The 21,921-nt window shown below is 38.4% G+C and overlaps 1 protein-coding gene across 2 annotated transcripts in view; it reads right to left on the bottom strand.

Moving 5' to 3' along the window:
- Positions 1-7,733, bottom strand: part of C8A (complement C8 alpha chain) — a 33,317-nt gene extending 25,584 nt beyond the window's left edge. For both annotated transcript variants that reach the window (XM_063298019.1, XM_063298020.1), the window contains exons 1-4: positions 7,552-7,733; positions 3,858-3,951; positions 2,271-2,415; positions 1,486-1,624 (exon numbers count right to left, since the gene is read on the bottom strand). In XM_063298019.1, coding sequence (XP_063154089.1) covers positions 1,486-1,624; positions 2,271-2,415; positions 3,858-3,951; positions 7,552-7,667 — 494 coding nt within the window. In that variant the 5' untranslated portion in view covers positions 7,668-7,733. The remainder of the gene's footprint in view (positions 1-1,485; positions 1,625-2,270; positions 2,416-3,857; positions 3,952-7,551) is intronic.
- Between the last annotated feature and the right edge of the window lie 14,188 nt (positions 7,734-21,921).

The following is a 21,921-nucleotide window of genomic DNA, read 5'->3' as shown; positions in this document are numbered from 1 at the left end:
TTTCCAGAGCTGTGCCAGATTGATTTTTGCTGCTGTCAGCATATATCTTAATAAATTGTGACACTTCCCATTTATATTTTCTTCTTTCCAGTACCTTTGACCCATTTTGCATAACCACCCCATATGGTAAAACGTTCCTTCTTTGTTGTGGCATGTCCAGCATTGTCCATCTTGACAACCGTTGATGGAGTTATGTATCATTTGTAGAACATTTGATACCAATTTTCCCTCAAATTGTAGTTTGATGTAAATTTAATTGATTTTCCATAGTTCTTCGAAGTTTTGTATCCTTCATATCATACAACGTTTTGAATTGTTCTGTTTCCGTGTCATATATGAGTAACAATTTGTAAAAACATCCTAATAAATGATGTTGACTCTGTATAAGTATTTCAAATTCTGTCCTCTTTTTCAGGGTTCCTCCTTTATTAAGATCACTTCTTATTTTTCCAGTTATTTGCAATTTTTTGTGCATTCCTTACAAACCCTCCTGTGCTTGTGTAACCCTGTATATCCTTGCTAAGAGAAGATTGCCCAAACCATGCAGATGCTGCATTGTCATACTCATACTATTTATCTTTGGGCCACTATTATTGCATTGCTAATAATTTTAGTACATCCTACAAATCAGATTTTTTAAAATCTGATTTCAAAACATATGGGTGCTGAACTGATGATGATGAGTCATCAAGTCAGTGTTCACTGTTACAGACCACAGAGAGAGATTTTCTGCCACATGAATGGGTGCTGTAGATGTACTGAATAACATTCAGTATTTGAAACACAATGAAAAACAAGATAAACTTGCATCTATCTCAAGAACAGTCCTACTTTTGGAATTTGATATATTGACTTCTTGCCAATGTGGACTATTATAGGACAGATTAGATGAAGAATCAATTCCTATGGCATTTATGAATTCCCTATCCTAACCTGGCCGAGTACTAAAATGTTTATTTCAGAATATGGCACAATATGATAGAAACATTTTTTTCTGGCATATAAATGAAGCTGAAATAATTAATGCTGCTCTAGAAAAAAAAAATTCTGAATTTTTTCAACTAGTCTTAATTTGATGAGGAACAGAGCTTTGGGTTTCTTTTTCAGGGAAGATGTCATTGAAATATTGATGAATGGAATAAGAGATCTTGCATATACCTGTGAAATGGCCAAGAGACATGTTTGAATGTATTGTTTTTCCTTATGTAGTCATCTCTTAAGCAGTCAGCGGCCTGAATCCCAACAGAAGACATCTGACATCTCAATTCCTTCCACTGGGTTTTTAGTAGTAGAAAGGATGGGCATCCACCTTGCAACTATTATGTACAGCACCAAAATAAATTCTAAATTCACAGGAACCATAGGAATGAGCTAGTAAAACTGAAACTATTGTCACATTGGAAGCAAACTTCCCAAAACTGGAAGTCAGATTTTCGGTTCTATTTTACAAAGAAGCATGATCTGGGGAGAATGAATGCTACTTACCCCCTTGAAACTTGTTCAATTCCTGGAACTGGATCTGGATTTTCACATGTACTTACAGGATCATCACAACCATCCTCATCAGACCCATCCATACAGTCTGGCTCTCCATTGCATAGTAGGTGACGTTTAATGCAACGCCCTGCAGTGCAAATATGGATTATTCTTGTTATCTGATTATTTCTGGAATCTCTGCTTGGACTAAGGTTGGATTGAAAGGTCTTTTCCACAAATCCATAAAGATAATTTGGGACAGATCTTTCATATTCTTGCTCACCTTGTGCTTTAACACCTTTGACCTAAGCCAAAAGTGTTTATGAAGAGTATCCTAAGTGGAATAGCTGCTCCACTTAGGAAGAGGTACACCCATGTTACTAAGAAACCTTGAACTTTGCATATAATGTTAAGCTAGGTTGTTTAACTGTGGTTTGTGACCAAGCCATAATTTTCTGACCTATATATCATGCTGATAATGAATTAGCACTTTAGATGGGTCTGTATACGCAGTATAATGCTGAGCCAAAAGGAAACCAGTCACATTATGGCTCATAATGTATGAACTAGACCATGGAGTGAAAAGAAATGAAGCATAAACGTTTTCCTTGTCCTCATTTCAACAGAAAGCAGCAAAAACCTATCTTCAAAGCAACTTCACCATCACTGTATCTTTCAAGACTGGTTGCCTGTAGGCAACAAAAGAGTCCAGTGCCTCACTTAATGGGTATTATGGAAACTGAAGTCATCCAAAGGCATCAGATTGAGGAAGACTGTAATGGAACCAAACTCACCAGTCTCCTGACATTGAAAGTCATCTCCACAGCTTTGTTCCGCAACACACGGTTCTTTTGGCTTACATGCTTCTTTGTCCCAAAGATTACCATTACAGGCACTCCCTCTGTATTTGGCTGGTTGCACCAGTTGCCTTGATCTGAACTGTAGAGTGCATTAAAAATAGTTATATACAAAATGATAAAAATGTGGAATTAAACATTAAGACAGTCCCACAAAATAATTTAACCCAGTAAGGGGGGGCATTAATTATTTAGCCATTAATTGAATCTTTCTCAATGCAATGCAAATTACTTAAAGCACAGCTTGCAGTATGCAATGATGAACCAATCAGAGATGATTTTTTTTTTTAAAAGCAGAGGTAAAGCCTGATTGCCGTCAACATAAATGTGCTGGCTTTTTTCAGGTCCAACTGCTCTCTTGTTTCAAGAAGGAAAAGTAACTCTGCATCAGCCCACAGCCAACTCGGATCAGTTTTCCGTGACTTGGAATTCTATATAAACATCTGGTGCATATGAAAGCCCTCATTTTAATAGTGCAAGCAGGTCTGCATGTGACATGGCACTGCATGTTCATCCAGGAGAAGCTCCCATTTATACTGTTGATATCTCAGGTTGTTATGCAAGGAGCACGTCATAGAGGCGCCAGGTATCCATGGTAATTGAATAGTTTCTTAAGTATTTGGCAGGGTGATAAGGTCACGACTCATTTGGTTAAGTGTCCAAATGACCTTATGTGGGAAACTGTAGTTTGAAACCATCCTCCACTAATTTGCATTTAAATAAGACAGCTCTGCCAGAGCAAGAGCCAGCCTCTTCCCTCCTCCTGTTTATAGCCTCTCGTTCCTGCTCAGCACATGTTCATGTGTATGAGCTTGTAAATACGTTTTCTTTGTATTTAAGAAGCTTTTGAGCCTATCCAGCTCTGGATAAGGAAACTGTTTATGTTTTATGCTTTCTTTAAATACACTTATTTTTATAGAAATGCCTGGTGTGTTCTTAATGATCTCTCGGGCCAAACACTTTCCAGCACTCTGACAGAAATGCCAACATATACCTCATATTAGTGCATCCAATTCAGCAAAGAGAGCCAGTATAGTGTAGTGGTTAAGGCATCAGGCTAGAAACCAGGAGACTGTGAGTTCGAGTCCTCACTTTGACATGAAGCCAACAGGGTTACCTTGGGCCAGTTACTCTCTCAGCCCTAGGAAGAGGCAATGGCAAGCCACTTCCAAAATCTCACCAAGAAAACTGCAGGGACTCATCCAGGCAGTCACCAGGAATCAACACTGACTTGAAGGCACCAAAAAAGAAAGAAAGAAAGAAAGAAAGAAAAAGAAATCCAGCATGTCTTTTCTACATTCTTATCTGGCATCTTGGTGTGCTGTACAAAGGAGCACATTGGCCACAGTCCAACACAGAGCATAAGTACATGGATTTCAAAGCCTTCATTCAGCCTAAATCTGTTTTTCATTTTGGCTATGGGGTTGGATATTGCCCCTATATTAAACTATGTTTCTACCATCATTGCAGGTAAAAAAATAACAATAATAAAACTCTTGAATATATAAGAATGGAACCCCTTACTCGTTTTCCTTGGCAAGGAAAGCATATCGTCCATTGTGACCACGTGCTCAGGTGACAATCAATGGGAATAGGTGCCCCGGCTTGTCTTCGTGATCTTGTAATAGAGTGAAAATGATTAGCAATACTGAACAAAAGTGTCCATTTTGCACATCTACTTTGTGGAAATCAATTTCAACAGAATATTCTTGACTGCAACACGGGGCTGGATTTAATATCTGTTAAGTGCATCAGGCTCAAGCATGGGTAAGTTAGTTTCAAGGACTGCTTTCAGATGTTCAAGGAATCTTGTGCAGCCGCTTCTTGGTGCGGACTTGCTTTTTGTTTGTACCCTAACAGAAAACAGTGGTGACCTATAATTATTATTTATTTTTTACACTTCTACATTCTCCTGTTATGTTCAGGAGAAAGGGAATTCCATCAGGCTGTGTTTGATCGAACCACAGGCCAATGGCCATACATAAGCATTAAATACAGAAAGTTCCAGGTCCACTTCTTGTATTGCTTATTAGGGCTGCAATGCTAGGGAGATGCTAACATTCAGTGTAGAAGATATGTCCAGCCTCAACAATAGAAATTCACTGGGTGATTATGGTCCAGTAGCATTTCCTCAATAAACTACCTCCCAAGGTGGTGGTTGAGGGATTAAGTTGAGCAGGGATTGCATACTACGTACACCGCTGTGAGCTGCTGGAGCAAAAGTGAGATATAAATGTAGCAAATAAATAAATGTTAAATAAGGCAAAGGTTTTTCCAAGTACTGTCTCATAGCATCATATTGCCAAAGCTGAATTAGTAACAGAAACTCACACTTGGAAAATACTTTGGTGTATGTTCTGTCTACAACTGAGTTATATTTGAAGCAGTGATGTGTGTCTATGGTTTGGCTTATCTAAAACCAAAAGTAGTTCTCACAGTGGTTTTAACTTACCTATTTTACTGAAGCAAAATAAAACAAAAACACCAAATCCCCATAATTAAAAAAGGATTTAAAAACGGTCCCTTCCCTCCGGTTTTATCACCATGTCACTATCATGACCTCTGTGTCCCTTGGAGGCTTAAAAATAGCTTTTTAAAAATGTGATCCCTGGATTGTTCACTCCAATGTGGAGTATTTCTTACTCTTGCTCCTGTCTACTTATCTATATTGGGCATGAAGCCAATGTAATATTCAAGGCTAGTACGAATTAAAGGATTTCTAACATTAAAATGCTTCAGTAGTAATTACTATGACATGGTAGCTTGCAACATTCTCCAGATCCTGGTCTATTAGGACTTGCTCAACCTTGGAGAAGCTGGATAGACAACCAATGCCCATTAATATTTCCTCCAAAGAAATAAGTTATATGCAACATCAGACTAAATTTGAAATCAGAGCTAGCTACTCAACAGTGAGAGTATGTGAATGTGCATGTGCATGTGGATGTATATGTGTGTGTGAAGCTGCAAGGTTGTGTTCCTTGAGAAGCTACAATTGTAGCGCACAGCCTTACCTTTCTCCTCCCTTCACGTGAGAAACTATATAGGCAACAACTTTTATACTTTGGCAAAAATTAAAAATCTATTAGCATAGGAAGAACTATAGATTGGTATAGAAGACCCCAGCATTTCCTGTTCCATCGAAGGCACACTGCCAGAGGTCCCAGGTGTACAATCACTTGAAAAGGTTGTGGGATTCAGAGGCCTTCAAAAGTTGCTACGAAATAATAATTTTTGATATGATAAAAGGGAGAAACGATAAAATACATACTATTCCCCCTAATTTTGTTTTGCTGAATATTTAATTAAATCTAATTATACCCACATGAATTAATTTATATTTGATTAAATAAATATCCTTGTATATTTGATTAAACTTAAATATATGCTCAGCTCTGATTTAGAATTGTGTGTACAGCTCATTCCTCTTGAAGAAAACTTGTTAATATAAATGCAGTGAAAACAAATTCAGGTTTTGACTTGGAACCCCACCCTTCTTCTTGGAGCATGCTCCCCAACCGTCAAGAGCAGCCCTCGATTCAGAACAAGCTATGCACCCCACAGTTAAGACAATCATGCTAAAGACCTCTGCCTCAGATGCTGGGTAGCCTCTTCCTAACAGAGTGGACAAAATCATCAACAAGGTATTTGACCTGATAATCGATAATCTTCTTAGATTACTCTGATAATAAAGTGATATTGTTCCTTCGAACAAATCACTTTATTATCCAAGTAAATGTCCCACTATACACAACTCAAATAGCTCCTTGGTCTTTTTATTTTCTGATTGTTTTTTCAGTGATACACAAGCAAAATGCATGATCAGCAAGCGAATTTCTTTAGGGTATATTTTCTGGAAGGAGAGTAGAGTGAGGTATGATGCTGATCTGCATCCAATGTATTCCTTAATAAGGTATATCCAGTTTAATTATTTATGGAAGGAAAAGCTCTGAGCAATGCTTGTTCTTGTCCCATTGCTAAACACAGAGCCTGTCATTATTGCTTATCTTCTATTATCATTATGACTGACAGACTAGGAGAATGTAAGGTGCTTCGGCACCTTAAAGACCAGCAAATTTAATACGACATGAGATTTCACAGGCTATAATCCACAGTCAGATGACAAGCGGACCTTTTACTTAGGAGACTCATTTTTTGTAGGGAGGAAGACTACTAATAATTAGAACTATGACAGAAGACATCTGAAGCTGGAGAAGAAATACTACTCTAATGCTCAAGAGATGAATATAAAAGTACCGATAGGTTGTCTCTATAGGCCAGTTTCAATTTCAGAACCAGGCAGTTAGAGAGGACTTTAAAAACAATAATAATAATAATAATTGCTTATTTTATTTTTGCTCTTGATGCAGAAATAAATGATGCCTCTCTTCCCTCTCCTCTTTCTTTTTCTTCCTAAAAATCAAACTATAGGCTACCATTTGCACTGAGGAGCAAGTGATGAAAGTATTAAACATTTGGCTGGGATGGGGAGGGGAAGGGAAGGGAAGGGAGGGCGGTGGATGAGTGCAGTGACAAAAATATGTCATTTGTGGTTATTGCAGAAATAAATCAATAAATCCTAATAATTCAGAAATAATATATTAATAATCCAAACATATGTACTCTTGCTTTCTCTTTTGCTTTCCAAAAAATGTTTGAAGTTACCTTCATTACATTTTCCCCTTGTTTGATGTGACTGCTTTACCTAGCATAAAAACATTCTGTTCTCCATTTAGTTTCAGTCAGGATTTCTAGAATAAGCTTTCAAAATAGGGAAAATGTCCTATATGCTTCGATTTGGAAGTAAGTTCCACTGAATTTAATGGAGTTTAACTTGGAGAAGATTAGCCTAAGCACTTTTGTCTTTTGTCTCTCTTTTTTTAAAATCACCCAAATTATATGGGATAGCTATCAAATGCATTGTTAAATAATATGGTTAAAAGTTCATCTTGATTTAGTATACACGCAATGAAGAATTGTCAGAAGAACAAATTGTGGCACAGGAGGAACTGTCTTAAGCAGATATAATTATGTGAGTCACAAAACGATTTGCGTGACTGCCCCATAGTGATGGGACAATTGTATAAACCATTTTTTGTTAACTGCTTTAAGGGAATGGTACCCACATGGCTCATATCTGAGTCTGAACTGATGCACTGACCAGATAGCAATTTCTATCTGAAAGGTAGTATCTTAAATTACATGGAGGTAGACTTACCTGTGGGAAGGCAGTCCGGTTAGCTTACTGTGTGCTGCATCTGTATCCTGACATAATAGCAGGTAAGCTATGGAGAGAATTATAGGAAAAAGTATCTTACTTGGGTGGACCCTCATTTTCTTTTAGTAAAACCAAGTGCTTTTCATTTTTGTTTTGCAAACCTTTGAGTACCCACTTGGGAGTGATCTGATGATTTTTTTTTTAAGTGTATTTTGTGCCCTGAATGTTCTATGGTACTATGAATCATTGACAAAAAAGAAAACAAACAAAACAGAATTTTTTAAAAAAAAGAATACTCAAACCGGACTGTATTCCAAGGGCAAAGATTTCAAGATAGCAGACATATTTAAACAAGTTTTTCTGTTCATGCCAAAGTCCACTATGTTTGATTAATAGAACTGAACTCTTAGTTATGAAGCCCATATATTAGAAATTGAAGATTTAGCAGCATGAACTTGAGTACTGTTTGTTTCATCTGCTTGCATTGTGATACTAAGGAGTTAAGGACAGCATTATTGAAGGAAAAGTCAAAACAATCAATTTTGTTCCGATGGTTTTTTGCTGCCTTCTTCCAAGTGCAACGTTAACATATGGGATATTTCCAGACATAGATGCAGAATTTCACTAATATTAACACTATTTTGAGAGGTGTAAATTTGATTAGAAAAAAAACCTGGCCATATGTAGCAATGCATTCATCTGATATGTATGTACAAGACAGACGGACCTATGAGATGCTGGATTGTGCCACATAGATGACTCTGCAGTGCTTACAAGCAGGAGACAGAGATATACCCTCTCTCATTGCTTCACTGCAATGGGTATTTAGTGGCATGCCCTCCCCAACCTGTGATAATATTGGGTCTTCAAAACTAATTGCCCTTGACATACATTTTTTTAAAAATTATCTATCTATAAGATCTATCTTCAGCAAAGGATCGTTACCTTGTCGTGGTGCTGGAGCTTGAGCACCTCAATGATGCCATGAGCTAAACCGTGAAGGGCCACCCAAGACGGGAAGGTCATGACAGAGAGGTCAGACTAAATGCGATCCCTGGGGAAGGTAATGGCAACCCACCTCAGTATTCTTGCCGTGAAAACTAAATGGATCAGTACAACCAGAGATATGTCGGTATACCATCGGAAGATGAGACCCCCAGGTCGGAAGATGGTCAAAATGCTACTGGGGAGGAACAGAGGATGAGCTCAACTAGCCCCAGACGTGATGACGCAGCTAGCTCAAAGCCGAAAGGACGGCTAGCGGCCGACGGTGCTGGTGGTGAACGGCGAATCCGATGTTCTAAGGATCAACACACCATCGGAACCTGGAATGTAAGATCTATGAGCCAGGGCAAATTGGATGTGGTTATTGGTGAGATGTCAAGATTAAAGATAGACATTCTGGGCGTCAGTGAACTGAAATGGACTGGAATGGGCCACTTCACATCAAATGACCACCAGATCTACTACTGCGGACAAGAGGACCACAGAAGAAATGGAGTAGCCTTCATAATTAATAGTAAAGTGGCTAAAGCAGTGCTTGGATACAACCCCAAAAACGACAGAATGATCTCAATTCGAATTCAGGGCAAGCCATCTAACATCACAGTGATCCAAATATACGCCCCAACCACAAATGCTGAAGAAGCTGAAGTAGAGCAGTTCTATGAGGATCTGCAGCACCTACTGGACAACACGCCTAAAAGAGATGTTATTTTCATCACAGGAGACTGGAATGCTAAGGTGGGCAGTCAAATGACACCTCGAATTACAGGTAAGTATGGCCTGGGAGAACAAAACGAAGCAGGACACAGGCTGATAGAATTTTGCCAAGACAATTCACTCTGCATAACAAACACTCTCTTCCAACAACCTAAGAGACGGCTTTATACATGGACTTCACCAGATGGACAACACCGAAATCAGATTGATTACATCCTTTGCAGCCAAAGGTGGCGGACATCTGTACAGTCGGTAAAAACAAGGCCTGGAGCTGACTGTAGTTCAGATCACGAACTTCTTCTTGCACAATTTAGGATCAGACTCAAGAGATTAGGGAAGACCCACAGATCAGCTAGATATGAGCTCACTAATATTCCTAAGGAATATGCAGTGGAGGTGAAGAATAGATTTAAGGGACTGGACTTAGTAGATAGGGTCCCGGAAGAACTCTGGACAGAAGTTGGCAGCATTGTTCAGGAGGCGGCAACAAAATACATCCCAAAGAAAGAGAAAACCAAGAAGGCAAAATGGCTGTCTGCTGAGACACTAGAAGTAGCCCAAGAAAGAAGGAAAGCAAAAGGCAACAGTGATAGGGGGAGATATGCCCAATTAAATGCAAAATTCCAGAGGTTAGCCAGAAGAGATAAGGAATTATTTTTAAACAAGCAATGCGCGGAAGTGGAAGAAGACAATAGAATAGGAAGGACAAGAGACCTCTTCCAGAAAATTAGAAACATTGGAGGTAAATTCCAGGCAAAAATGGGTATGATCAAAAACAAAGATGGCAAGGACCTAACAGAAGAAGAAGAGATCAAGAAAAGGTGGCAAGAATATACAGAAAACCTGTATAGGAAAGATAACAATATCGGGGATAGCTTTGACGGTGTGGTCGGTGAGCTAGAGCCAGACATCCTGAAGAGTGAGGTTGAGTGGGCCTTAAGAAGCATTGCTAATAACAAGGCAACAGGAGACGACGGCATCGCAGCTGAACTGTTCAAAATCTTGCAAGATGATGCTGTCAAGGTAATGCATGCTATATGCCAGCAAATTTGGAAAACACAAGAATGGCCATCAGACTGGAAAAAATCAACTTATATCCCCATACCAAAAAAGGGAAACACTAAAGAATGTTCAAACTATCGAACAGTGGCACTCATTTCACATGCCAGTAAGGTAATGCTCAAGATCCTGCAAGGTAGACTTCAGCAGTTCATGGAGCGAGAATTGCCAGATGTACAAGCTGGGTTTAGAAAAGGCAGAGGAACTAGAGATCAAATTGCCAATATCCGCTGGATAATGGAAAAAGCCAGGGAGTTTCAGAAAAACATCTATTTCTGTTTTATTGACTATTCTAAAGCCTTTGACTGTGTGGACCATAACAAATTGTGGCAAGTTCTTAGTGGTATGGGGATACCAAGTCATCTTGTCTGCCTCCTGAAGAATCTGTATAACGACCAAGTAGCAACAGTAAGAACAGACCACGGAACAACAGACTGGTTTAAGATTGGGAAAGGAGTACGGCAGGGCTGTATACTCTCACCCTACCTATTCAACTTGTATGCAGAACACATCATGCGACAAGCTGGCCTTGAGGAATCCAAGGCTGGAGTTAAAATCTCTGGAAGAAACATTAACAATCTCAGATATGCAGATGATACCACTTTGATGGCTGAAAGTGAAGAGGAACTGAGGAGCCTTATGATGAAGGTGAAAGAAGAAAGTGCAAAAGCTGGTTTGCAGCTAAACCTCAAAAAAACCAAGATTATGGCAACCAGCTTGATTGATAACTGGCAAATAGAGGGAGAAAATGTAGAAGCAGTGAAAGACTTTGTATTCCTAGGTGCAAAGATTACTGCAGATGCTGACTGCAGTCAGGAAATCAGAAGACGCTTAATCCTGGGGAGAAGAGCAATGACAAATCTCGATAAAATAGTTAAGAGCAGAGACATTACACTGACAACAAAGGCCCGCATAGTTAAAGCAATGGTGTTCCCTGTAGTAACATATGGCTGCGAGAGCTGGACCATAAGGAAGGCTGAGCGAAGGAAGATCGATGCTTTTGAACTGTGGTGTTGGAGGAAAATTCTGAGAGTGCCTTGGACTGCAAGAAGATCCAACCAGTCCATCCTCCAGGAAATAAAGCCAGACTGCTCACTTGAGGGAATGATATTAAAGGCAAAACTGAAATACTTTGGCCACATAATGAGAAGACAGGACACCCTGGAGAAGATGCTGATGCTAGGGAGAGTGGAAGGCAAAAGGAAGAGGGGCCGACCAAGGGCAAGATGGATGGATGATATTCTAGAGGTGACGGACTCGTCCCTGGGGGAGCTGGGGGTGTTGACGACCGACAGGAAGCTCTGGCGTGGGCTGGTCCATGAAGTCACGAAGAGTCGGAAGCGACTAAACGAATAAACAACAAAAAAGATCTATAAACCACCTTATTCCAGAGCCTCCAGGCTATACAAGACAAACACAGTGCAAAGAACAATATAATTAAAATAATAATAAAACAATATAAATAATGATTTGGAAAAGACAGACTAGTTTGGAAAATAAACAACTTTTAAATGTTCATTTACAACAGTAAATCAATAGCTATTCAGACAACTGCAGTGGAATATAATTTTTAAACGAAACAAATATAATAATTTATAATGCACCTACTTGTTCTTTATTGTTATTTTTTATGGAATTAACTTTATAAGATGTTCCCCAATGGAGCCAATGGGTGCCTTTCTATATCGACCTTCAAGCATTTGGAGCACTATTTCCCCATACTATGGGGATGGCCTTTGGGGATGACTATTTACCCCAGCTAATTATTTCATGAACATCAGCAAGACTGAACTCCCTAACTTATATGCTAACAGAGGGGAGATAAAACACTATTTACTAACATTTTTATGTCATTCCGATCCAATTCTGGACACTCTGCATGACTTCCAAAATAATGCAAGAATTACTATAAAATCACAGTGGAACCACCAAAAAAGAAAAAAGAAAAGAAACAAAAAGAAAAAGAAAAAGAAACAAAAACAGTGCCTTGAAAAACTACTGAAAGCATTCAGGCCAATACAGGAGGGTTCCCCTTATCACAAATCAACTCCTAAGGTTCTCTAAATAACCAGGCTTTTTGGCTTTCTGAAAAACCAGAGGGATAGGAGTCAGTCTAATCCAGTGTTTCTCAACCTTAGCAAGTTTAAGGTGTGTGGACTTCAACTCCCAGAATTCCTCAGCCAACTTTATTGGGAGTTGAAGTCCACACACCCTAAACTTGCTAAGGTTGAGAAACACTGGTCTAATTTCTAATTGGCCTTGATAGAATTCTTTTCCATGAACTCTTGACATTTCTTTAGCCAGCCTATGGTACTGATATTTGAAGAATTTTGCAGAATCAGAACTTGGATCACCTGAGTCAGTCAGAAGCAGAGGGTCTCATCACTTTTATTTTGTCTAGTTTTCCGAAGTCTGAGGAGAAATTATTGTAAGCTACAAATTTATATTTTAATGAGCAGATGGTAAGGTTCAAGTAGGAATTTGCCTGGTTTGGCATTCTACAAAAGAGATGGAACAATACTACAAATAAACAAATTTACATAATCCAACATAAGCCTGCATTATAGAAGATAGACACACTTGATAATTTTTAGGACATATTTGAACCAATGCACAATAAAAAGTACCCTTACATAGTTGGCAGAATAATATAGAGAAGTAGCTTAATAAACAAATATATAAAAACAGACAACCCTCTGTATGTCTGTGTCCATTTTTAAAAAGTTGATAATCATACATCAGTCCATGTATCCAGTGGTTAGTGTTGCCAGAATTAATGCCATGGCTTCTGGAAGCCCCAGCCAGTTTACCAGGGAGTGGACTGTGATAAATAAATAGCCAAAGATTTTTTTTCATAATTATTACTCTGCCATATCCCATGGTGTTACAAAGTAGACTGAACCCCTATGCTGGTCTATGACCCTAATAAAGATTTGATTTGATTTGATTTGATTTGATTTGACTGAGCCCTAGCTACGTCTTGCTCAGATTAGACTTAAAACAGGTTAAAATATTGAAATGGATCTGAATAGTAGTAACCTCAGTGAGTAATGAAGATGACACAAACTCAGTCTGAGCTTAGTTTGGGCTATATGAAATCAGCCATTGTTACCATCTGTTCATGTGGAGTTTGCAAGCCAGATCTCATTGCATGGCAAAGCTTTAGAAAATAATATGCTGAAACCCACCAATGAATTCATTTAGGAAAAACAAAACATATCCAGCACAGGGCCCTAAAGGAAATGGCAATTCATTTTTCCCCATTGCCTGTCTCAATAAAATAGTTTCTAGCATCCAAGGCGGAGTGAGTTATTGCTTAGCACATATTGGCTGTCATGTTTGCCTACTCAGTCACTGCATCACTAGGACCTAAATCTTTGATTTCTAAAGCAATTGGAGAGAAGAAAGAAGTAACTGACAATATAAAATCTTCCTTTAATTTAATATGCCATGTGAACCAGCCACAGAGAATCACTCCAGCCCAAAGCCTGACCATCCTCTAATACAAACGGTCAAATATTTTCCTTCTCAGCATCTAGCGAGATTACTGAAGCATTATATCTATTTTAGCTATGCTGACAGTGGCATCAGAAACACACTTTATATGATTAAAGTTATTTGTGGCTCCTCCAGAAATAAAGCAATCAAGCACATCTCCAGTTTCCAAGTGATGGGATGCCACTTTAGTGAGTGTGCTGTGCTGTCAGGGAGGAAAGTAGAAAAGGGCTGAAGAGATTCAAGTCACAAAGCATATTACAGATGAAATAAAACACATCTCATGTTGCAAGAAGTTACATATTAAAAATGATGGCTAAAAGCTATACTCCCATATGTATTAAAATTAGAAATGGAAATAGCTGCAAATAAATGTTGGGTCCTACGCTATCAAGCTGTTCAGCTGGTGCAGTGACCTTCAAGGTAATGTCCCTGAAGAACAGCCTCTCTCCCCAGCCTCAGGCTCTCGAAATGTGTTGGATGTCACCTCCCAACATTCCTGGCCCAAAATGAATTTGACTAGCAATTCTGGAGGGCAACCGACTGGAGCTGCTCCAGCATGTGGGTTAGTTGGCACAGTCTGCCATACTAAAGGCAAAAGGCAAAAGAAGACAATCTTTGCATAACCACATGTCTCAAAACTGCCCCCATAGTAAAATACTATCTCACTAAACAAACCCTGGACTGTGTGAGATACAAACGAAAAAAGGCAGGGGAAAGAAACAGATTCAGTAGCAGTTAGTAATGATTTTCAACACAAAGAATAAACTTGACAACCCTCTTACTATAGCCTTACACCCGATTTACCCCAAAGAAAGATGTTCCTGAATGTAAGATGATACCTGCAAAAGGAAGGAGAGACAGAACTAAATTATACACACAAAAACATCCCTGTCTTGTCAACCTAGGCTTACCAATTCCATTTGCAAGCAAACCTGGAGAGATTTCTGTTTCCTCCAATAAATATCTCTGTGGGAAACATTGTATATTTATGTGCATATATGTATGTGTGTATATAAAAATGTCAGTGTGTGTATATAAAAACGTCAGAAGCTACACTTTCAACTCAAATGCAAAACAGTAAAATGTAATATAGGTGTTTTTAAGAACCTTTTTACATTTAAACACCAAATCACCTGAAATGTGAAAACAGATTGAAAAATTCAGCCCTGCCCTCTATAATGAGGCCCTCACTCCTGGATGCCAAAATAAGTAAATAACAATTAGTGCACCTCCTGGCCACAGAAAGGTTGCCTATTTAGTACAGGTTGCCCCTAAGGCATGGTCCCTCTGTGTTTTTACACTATACTATTACTTAGACTACTGCTGTTAGTAAGATTAACAGAAAGCTCATTTCCAACTTCTAAGGCTTTGTCTTATGATCCCAATGTTAATGTTCAGCTTCAAATTTTAGTCTGCAGCAGAAAAGATCATGATTCAAGACAAGTCCTGTTTGAGAAGACAAGTCCTTTCATGAGAAATAATATGGGATAAGCTGTGCCTTAACCTCACAAGCCCCATTGCCCTCCATATCATCTAGACTGAACATCTCAACTAGTAATCCTTCATTTATTTTTGTAGTTTTGTAGTTTGTAGATCATCTGGTTACAAATTATGTGGGGAGACCACTTGAATAAAATCAGCTTCTTACTGCAAACATTGGTCCTCCATCTTATGTTAGGGATGGCAGAAGCAGATATGCTTTCCATATCCTGAAATGTAGTTAACTCTTCCATACTGCAGAAATCCTTTGGGTTACACTTGTAGAGCTCCAAAGCCTACTGAGACAAGAAGAAGTTGATGCGTTATGTGTCAGAACCACAATAGTATTTTACTCAACTATGACAACCTTGCAGTGCATTAAATTTTAATGTTTATTTATTTGGTAGCTCTTGTACAGCTCAGAAATAAATGAGATCTATGAATAAGGCATGTTCCTAGAAAATCAGCAGTAAGTTAAAGCATGATAAAGGAATAATGAAGATGGGGATGGGTTATGTGGGCAGAAAACAGTCTGAATGATAGAACAACACTACCAGCATTGTTCCCCCAGTCTCTAGTGAGTAACACTATAAGATCGGTTTTAGGTTGTGTGGGCTTTTGGGTTCTCCATAGGTAAGGATGTGGGATATGGGATAGCTGAAAGGATAGTTTTGGACAACTTTGAGGATGAAAAGTTTTTCTCAGCAATGGCCTAATCTATGGAGAAGTAGCATGTTAGAACCACCAAGTCAGGTGGTGGAAAACTGAAGCAATTGACAACTATAAAGTTCGTTTCCACTGCAACGTTTTATTGCCCTGTTTGAGTGGACCTCTCTTAAAGGTTGCTGAAAGGAAAATTATTAGATGTGCAGTAAATTCCATCAGTCTGGCATATAATAAGTTGCTTCAGTAAAAGTTGTCATTATTCACCTTGTCTGGTTTTAACCTGAAGATCAATAAACACTATGAACATTTCCCCCTGAAAGCTGTAGAGAACTATCTTGAAAAACCCTGATGCAAATAAAGCTAGCTTAGCTCGTCCTCTAGTGGAAAACTGTAGCAAAAAAACCCCTTTGCCTACCAAGTCTTAAGTAGAAATTTGCTAGTACTAGATACTGTGGAATTTGCAGAAGTTATATTGAAGGATTATTATATTTCACTCTGTAGAGGATATTGAATATCAGGGGATTCAGCCTGTTCAAAACTTAGTGATAATTATCATTACACTGAATGCAAAATTTATTTGCCTCCAAATAAATACACACATGGGGTTGTCAGACCTCCTTCACAGAAACATCTGCAGGGGAGGATGCACAAATGATGAAAGCAGCATCACACCATTGCACTTTACCTTTGTATATATGTTGTGACATTGCACACTTGTACAAAAGAGGTGGAGCTTGTGGCATAATGGTGCAAAGTTGTTTTTGTCATGTTGATGAAAGCATCAGATCATGCACTCACCTCTATTCCTACCCCAATAATTATCTATTCCTTGCCCACATTGGGTTTGTGATGAATCTAGTAAAATGGCATTGACTAGATTGATAATCTGTATTATAATTTCTTTTAGTGTTTGCAATAGTTGAATGTTAACATGAAAAGAGTCAATGGCATTTAAGACCCATGAAGAAAATGTGCACCATCCCTGGCCATGACACTAACTATATGTATGTATGTACTGTATGTATTTATATCTCACCTAGTGATGTGAATAACTCACAAAAATAATGGCTAAGTCATCATTCTAAAACAGTAAAATATAAAATACAAAACAGCAGCAGAAAAAAACAGCAATATTTTTTAAAAAATCAAAAATAGCAATTGATAAACCAGCAAGAAGGATTATATCATGAAAGATTTTCCTGAAAAGGAAGGTCTTCCACCATGTTCTACAAGTCTGCTAGGGAGGTGGTGAGATGGGTGTTCCTCAGAAGGGCATTCCAGAAGGTGGCATGGTCACTAAAAAGGACCTCTTTTGATCTCAGGGACTGTTGGAACATAAAAGGTGGACCTCTGATAGCAATTTCAATAACCAGGCTAGTTTGTACATGGGGGAAAAACAAAACAAAACAAAGCAGTCCTTCAAGTATCCAAACAATTGGGACACGTGGTATTCATTCATGGTGTTTTCTAAAAACTTGAAATACTATGTCCTGTAACTGGGCCTACAAAATTAGAATGTTCAGGGTTGTTCTCTTTTCTCCTTCTAAAACTTGGCTATTTCTGTTTCCAGGGTTTCTTCCTGAAATGAAGCTTAGCCTTTTAAAATTCTACATTGGCTCCTTTTTACCATCTAAATTTTGTAAATCAGTCCATGAAAACCACTTTCTTCCACATTACCATCGTTTCACATTCATATTGAAGGCATGCTGCAAAAAACCCCTATTTTTCCCATTGTATTTAACAAGACTTTGAATGTATGTATGTATGTATGTTATAGCATGAGAAATTGGACACATAAATTTCTGCATTACTATAACACTGAACAAAAAGAACCTTGAAGCAATACTCATATATATAATAATACCTAAATACTTAAAGAGTCATTGGTGAGTGGGCAGTCATGGAAATTCAGATTATAAGGAAATAAATATAAATAAATAACAAATAAGGTTTTATTATTCTTGTTTTCCACAGTTTTATCAGGATAGACAAGCCAGTCATAAACACAACTTTCCTCGTTACACTGAAAAAGAGGAAGAGGGAAATGTAAAGAAAGTGAAGTGGGGGGGGGGGGAATGGAACAAGTTCAAGCATATCTAGTATTACAAATGCATCACCCAATAGGTTTTGGCAGTTGAAGTTTCTCCTAGATTAAAGGAGGTTCCTTAGCCTAGCCATCTTTAACTGTGTTGGAGTTCTGGGAACCAAATTCAAATATACTGTATAAGGAGTAACAATTACAATTTTGAGGGAGTTTCCTTTCAAAAGAGAAAGAACATGTAACTAGTGTTCCAAGAATGATTTCTATAATGGAGAAGACTAGTTTATAGGCATTGTTTTACTGCTTCTCTGTAGGTATCAGCTTATCCTTAGATTTTCATTCACTCAGGAGATACATTCACCTGATACAAGATGTGATTGTTATTTAGTTCAACTTCATATGAATTGTACATTCAAATCTAAATATTATTTAAGCCCATCTTAGAAGAAACACAAATCTAGGTGGGTTTACTAATGCTTACTTTGAAACAAACAAATATTTCAAAATTTGAAGGGCTTTTATCCATTTAAGATGAAAATGTACTTCTCCACATCAAACAAGATATGATAGGTTTGTGTTACCCATCATTTTAGGAAGGAATATTTTATTATTACTTTTTTGGGGGGAAAACATTTTAATGAATTGGCACCAAGTCTATGTTTTCTCCTAAAATGAGACATATTTTTCATTCTTTCTTTTTGATTATTGAGATTGCAAACTGAATTTATTAGACTCAGCACTGTCAGCTGTGCTTCTAAACCCTTGAAAATTAGACTGCATAGATATTAGGACAACTAGTGCCTGGAAATATGGCTCTGTTTTGCTGCTGAAAGCAAAATCTTGAGGACTAAAAGTGTTCATAGGGGGAGGAAGAGAAAGAATAAATTCCTCAGCTTGTTCAGGTTAAGAGGCAGTTGTCAGATAACACTGCGCCTGTAACAAGCCCCAGTGCTTTGTCTCCTTGGCATTTTCTCTGCAGATACAAGCTTTGACCTGAGAAAACAAATGTTGCTTCCATGAGAAAAATAGACCTACCATTCAGATATAGAGCATGGGAACATACACAACTTTAATCAGGCAATGATTGGGCAACTCTTTTTAAGACTTGGGCATCACCGTAATTTAAAAACAAATCTGTGCAGCTTGCATACAATCCTACTAGCTTCCCTTTTATGGCTGGGCATACCATGCATGTGTATTATCCATTCTGTATAATTCACAAACTAATGGTTATGGTGCCTGTGAGATACAGAGAGTAATTGATAAGCTATGCCTTGACAAACAGGGAGGAATCATTGGCTTCCAAAACAAAGTTTATTTGTTTTGTAGACCTCTACAAAAGGGGGCATTTTTAGAGTTTAGAATTTTTAGGTTGAAGTGACAGGGATGATGCTGTAGCATCATCTGGAGTACTGAAGCCATTTCTGGCTGTGCCACATTTTAAGATGATACTGAAAAACTGGAAAGCATCCCATAGCCAGTAGTTTGTGGCAGCTGTGACAAGAAAGGCCCCAGTTGTGGTTCCTCTAAGTCATGGGGGCTCATTGGGTGGTTTTGAACCAGTCATTCTCTCTCTATCCAACCTATCTCACATGGTTTTGCCCCTGTCTGCTTTAGAGAAAACACAAGATATGAATCTAACACATAACCACAACAGAAACCAATAGGGAAAGCAGTCTGAATCCATGTCCTTAAGGAATCTGTGACAGATCTGGCAATTATTAGCTTGGGAAAGAAAAGGTTAAAATGGTAGATAATAGCAGTCTATCAAAAGTTTTTTGTGAATGAGATGCTGCTCTGAACTAGAACTAGCACATGGAAAATACCAGGGTGTGGGAAACAACTTAAATTCACTTTAATGAAGTGATTTACATCATGAAAGCAACTTGATTTATTTTGCTGAAGAGCTGAGCTGATTCACCTCAACAAAGTAATTTCTGTGGCCTCAAATCACTTCAGGCCAGTTCAGTAGAAGAAGGCTCATGTCAATCTTCTTCCCTACTCCTGGCTGAAGTACTTCCAGGCTACTGTAGATAGCTTTGTCACAAGCTGGGAGATCAACATTGGGCTTTGAATAAGTTCCTGGGTGGTATTGTGGGTTATCTACATTGGTCATAAATTGCTCACAAGCACAGAGCTGAAGAGAAAGAACAATAGACAACTTGGCACAAAAGCAGAAGTAAGTCAGAAAGTCAATGATTCATATCAACAAGTTCCAGCCATAGGAACAGCAAAGTCCAGAAAAATATCTGAGATCTTGGGAACAGAGCAGAACTTCTCATTCAGAGGCATATGAAGCCACCACAAATAGTCAGAAGCAGCTAAACATTAACCTTAAATTTGTGGCATCAGTTTGAAGCTTGTGATAACCTAATCCTGCAAACTATTTGTCTCAGTTAATTACTAGATCTTACACTTACAAATATCAGAACTGTCAAGACCCAGGGAGAAAGCAGGTGGCATTTGATACTAACTCCTTGTCTTCAGTATTGCTTGATTCTTCTGGACTGTTCTAGAGGTTGCTCTACTCCAGTCTCAACCTTTCTCAGACTTTTGGAGGAACCCTTGAAATATTTTTCAGGCCTCAAGGAACCCTTGTACATTCAGGCTCAAATATAGGCCAGAAGTATTTGTTTCATGAGCAAGTCTGTATATATGCATTAACAGTGTTCTTAAACTAAACATAAAGAATGAAACTTACCTCTTTAATGTGAAGTTGCCCAAATTTGAAATAATTTTTTAAATAAATCATGATCTCCCAGGGAACCTCTAGTGACCTCTCGTGGAACCCTAGGGTTCCATGGAACCCTGGTTGAGAAACCCTGCTCTACTCCATCTTCTCTGAAGATTTATAAAAAAGAGGCATGATAGCTGTCCACCTTTATCACATGCAGCCTGGAAGGCCTTTGGTGCCCAAAGGTTTTGGCAAGCTGGAGGAGGGGAGCAGTGTGTCAAACTGATGACTACTGCAGAGGACACACTGCTTGGCTCCTATGGACCAATCATCTCCTCCTTTGATGAATGCTGTAGAGGATATACTGTTCAGTTTCTCCCAACCAAACGAGGGGATGGGTAGTGCATTCTTTGCAGAACTGGCCAAAATTTTTGTCCAGTGGTCCAGAGGAACTCCAAAGTGAGCAGTTCTGAAGTGGGTTGTGGGACTGCCCGCAGCATTTGCTAAAGCTACCTAGCCTAAGAGACCAGTATCTGCTAAAAGTACTTCAGTTTGGCCATCTTTGCTGTATACAGCTGGCTATCTTTCAGCGACTTTTGCTGAAACCTTCCAGCCTTAGATGTTTTCTGGCCAATGTTGTGAAAGAAGGGTCCTCTCCGCCTTCTCCCATAGTGCAAACGTTGCAGGAGAAGACTAAGTGGAGCTCTGAAACACTGAGGCTTCAGCTACATGGTTGCTGTTAGAAGCAAAGGTGGCCTTCATCAGAGCAAAGGCCCCTTCAATGATAATGAACATACTACAAGATGGTGGGTTCTTTTTTTTTTTAAAGAATTTTATTAAGTTTCAAGACAAACAAAAAAGCTACAAAAAAGACAAAAGAACTAAAAAGATGTGAAAACACAAGATAATTTTTTTTCAACATTATAGAAGGATGTGACTTCCGACTTTTAACAGCAAGGGTATACAAAAATTTTCCATAATCAATCTCTTACCAAAACCACACTATTTATATAAATCATTCCACTTTAGCACATTATAAAAATCACTAAGTACAGTTACTTCCTCCCCTTAAATTAAAATAAAGAAAAAAAAAATCATATAAACCACCTAAATAACTTCCCCCCCAAAAGATAACACTTATTTAATTATTGCTTTCCTACCACTATTCTATACATTTCTGTCTACTATAATAAAAATCAAACTAAAAAGCACATAAATTGTCTGCCATTAT

The sequence above is a fragment of the Candoia aspera genome, chromosome 3 (genome assembly GCF_035149785.1).
Source record: "Candoia aspera isolate rCanAsp1 chromosome 3, rCanAsp1.hap2, whole genome shotgun sequence".
In the NCBI taxonomy this organism is placed as follows: domain Eukaryota; kingdom Metazoa; phylum Chordata; class Lepidosauria; order Squamata; family Boidae; genus Candoia; species Candoia aspera.
Note: the sequence above shows the minus strand (reverse complement) of the source record. Positions and strands in the feature narration are given on the sequence as shown.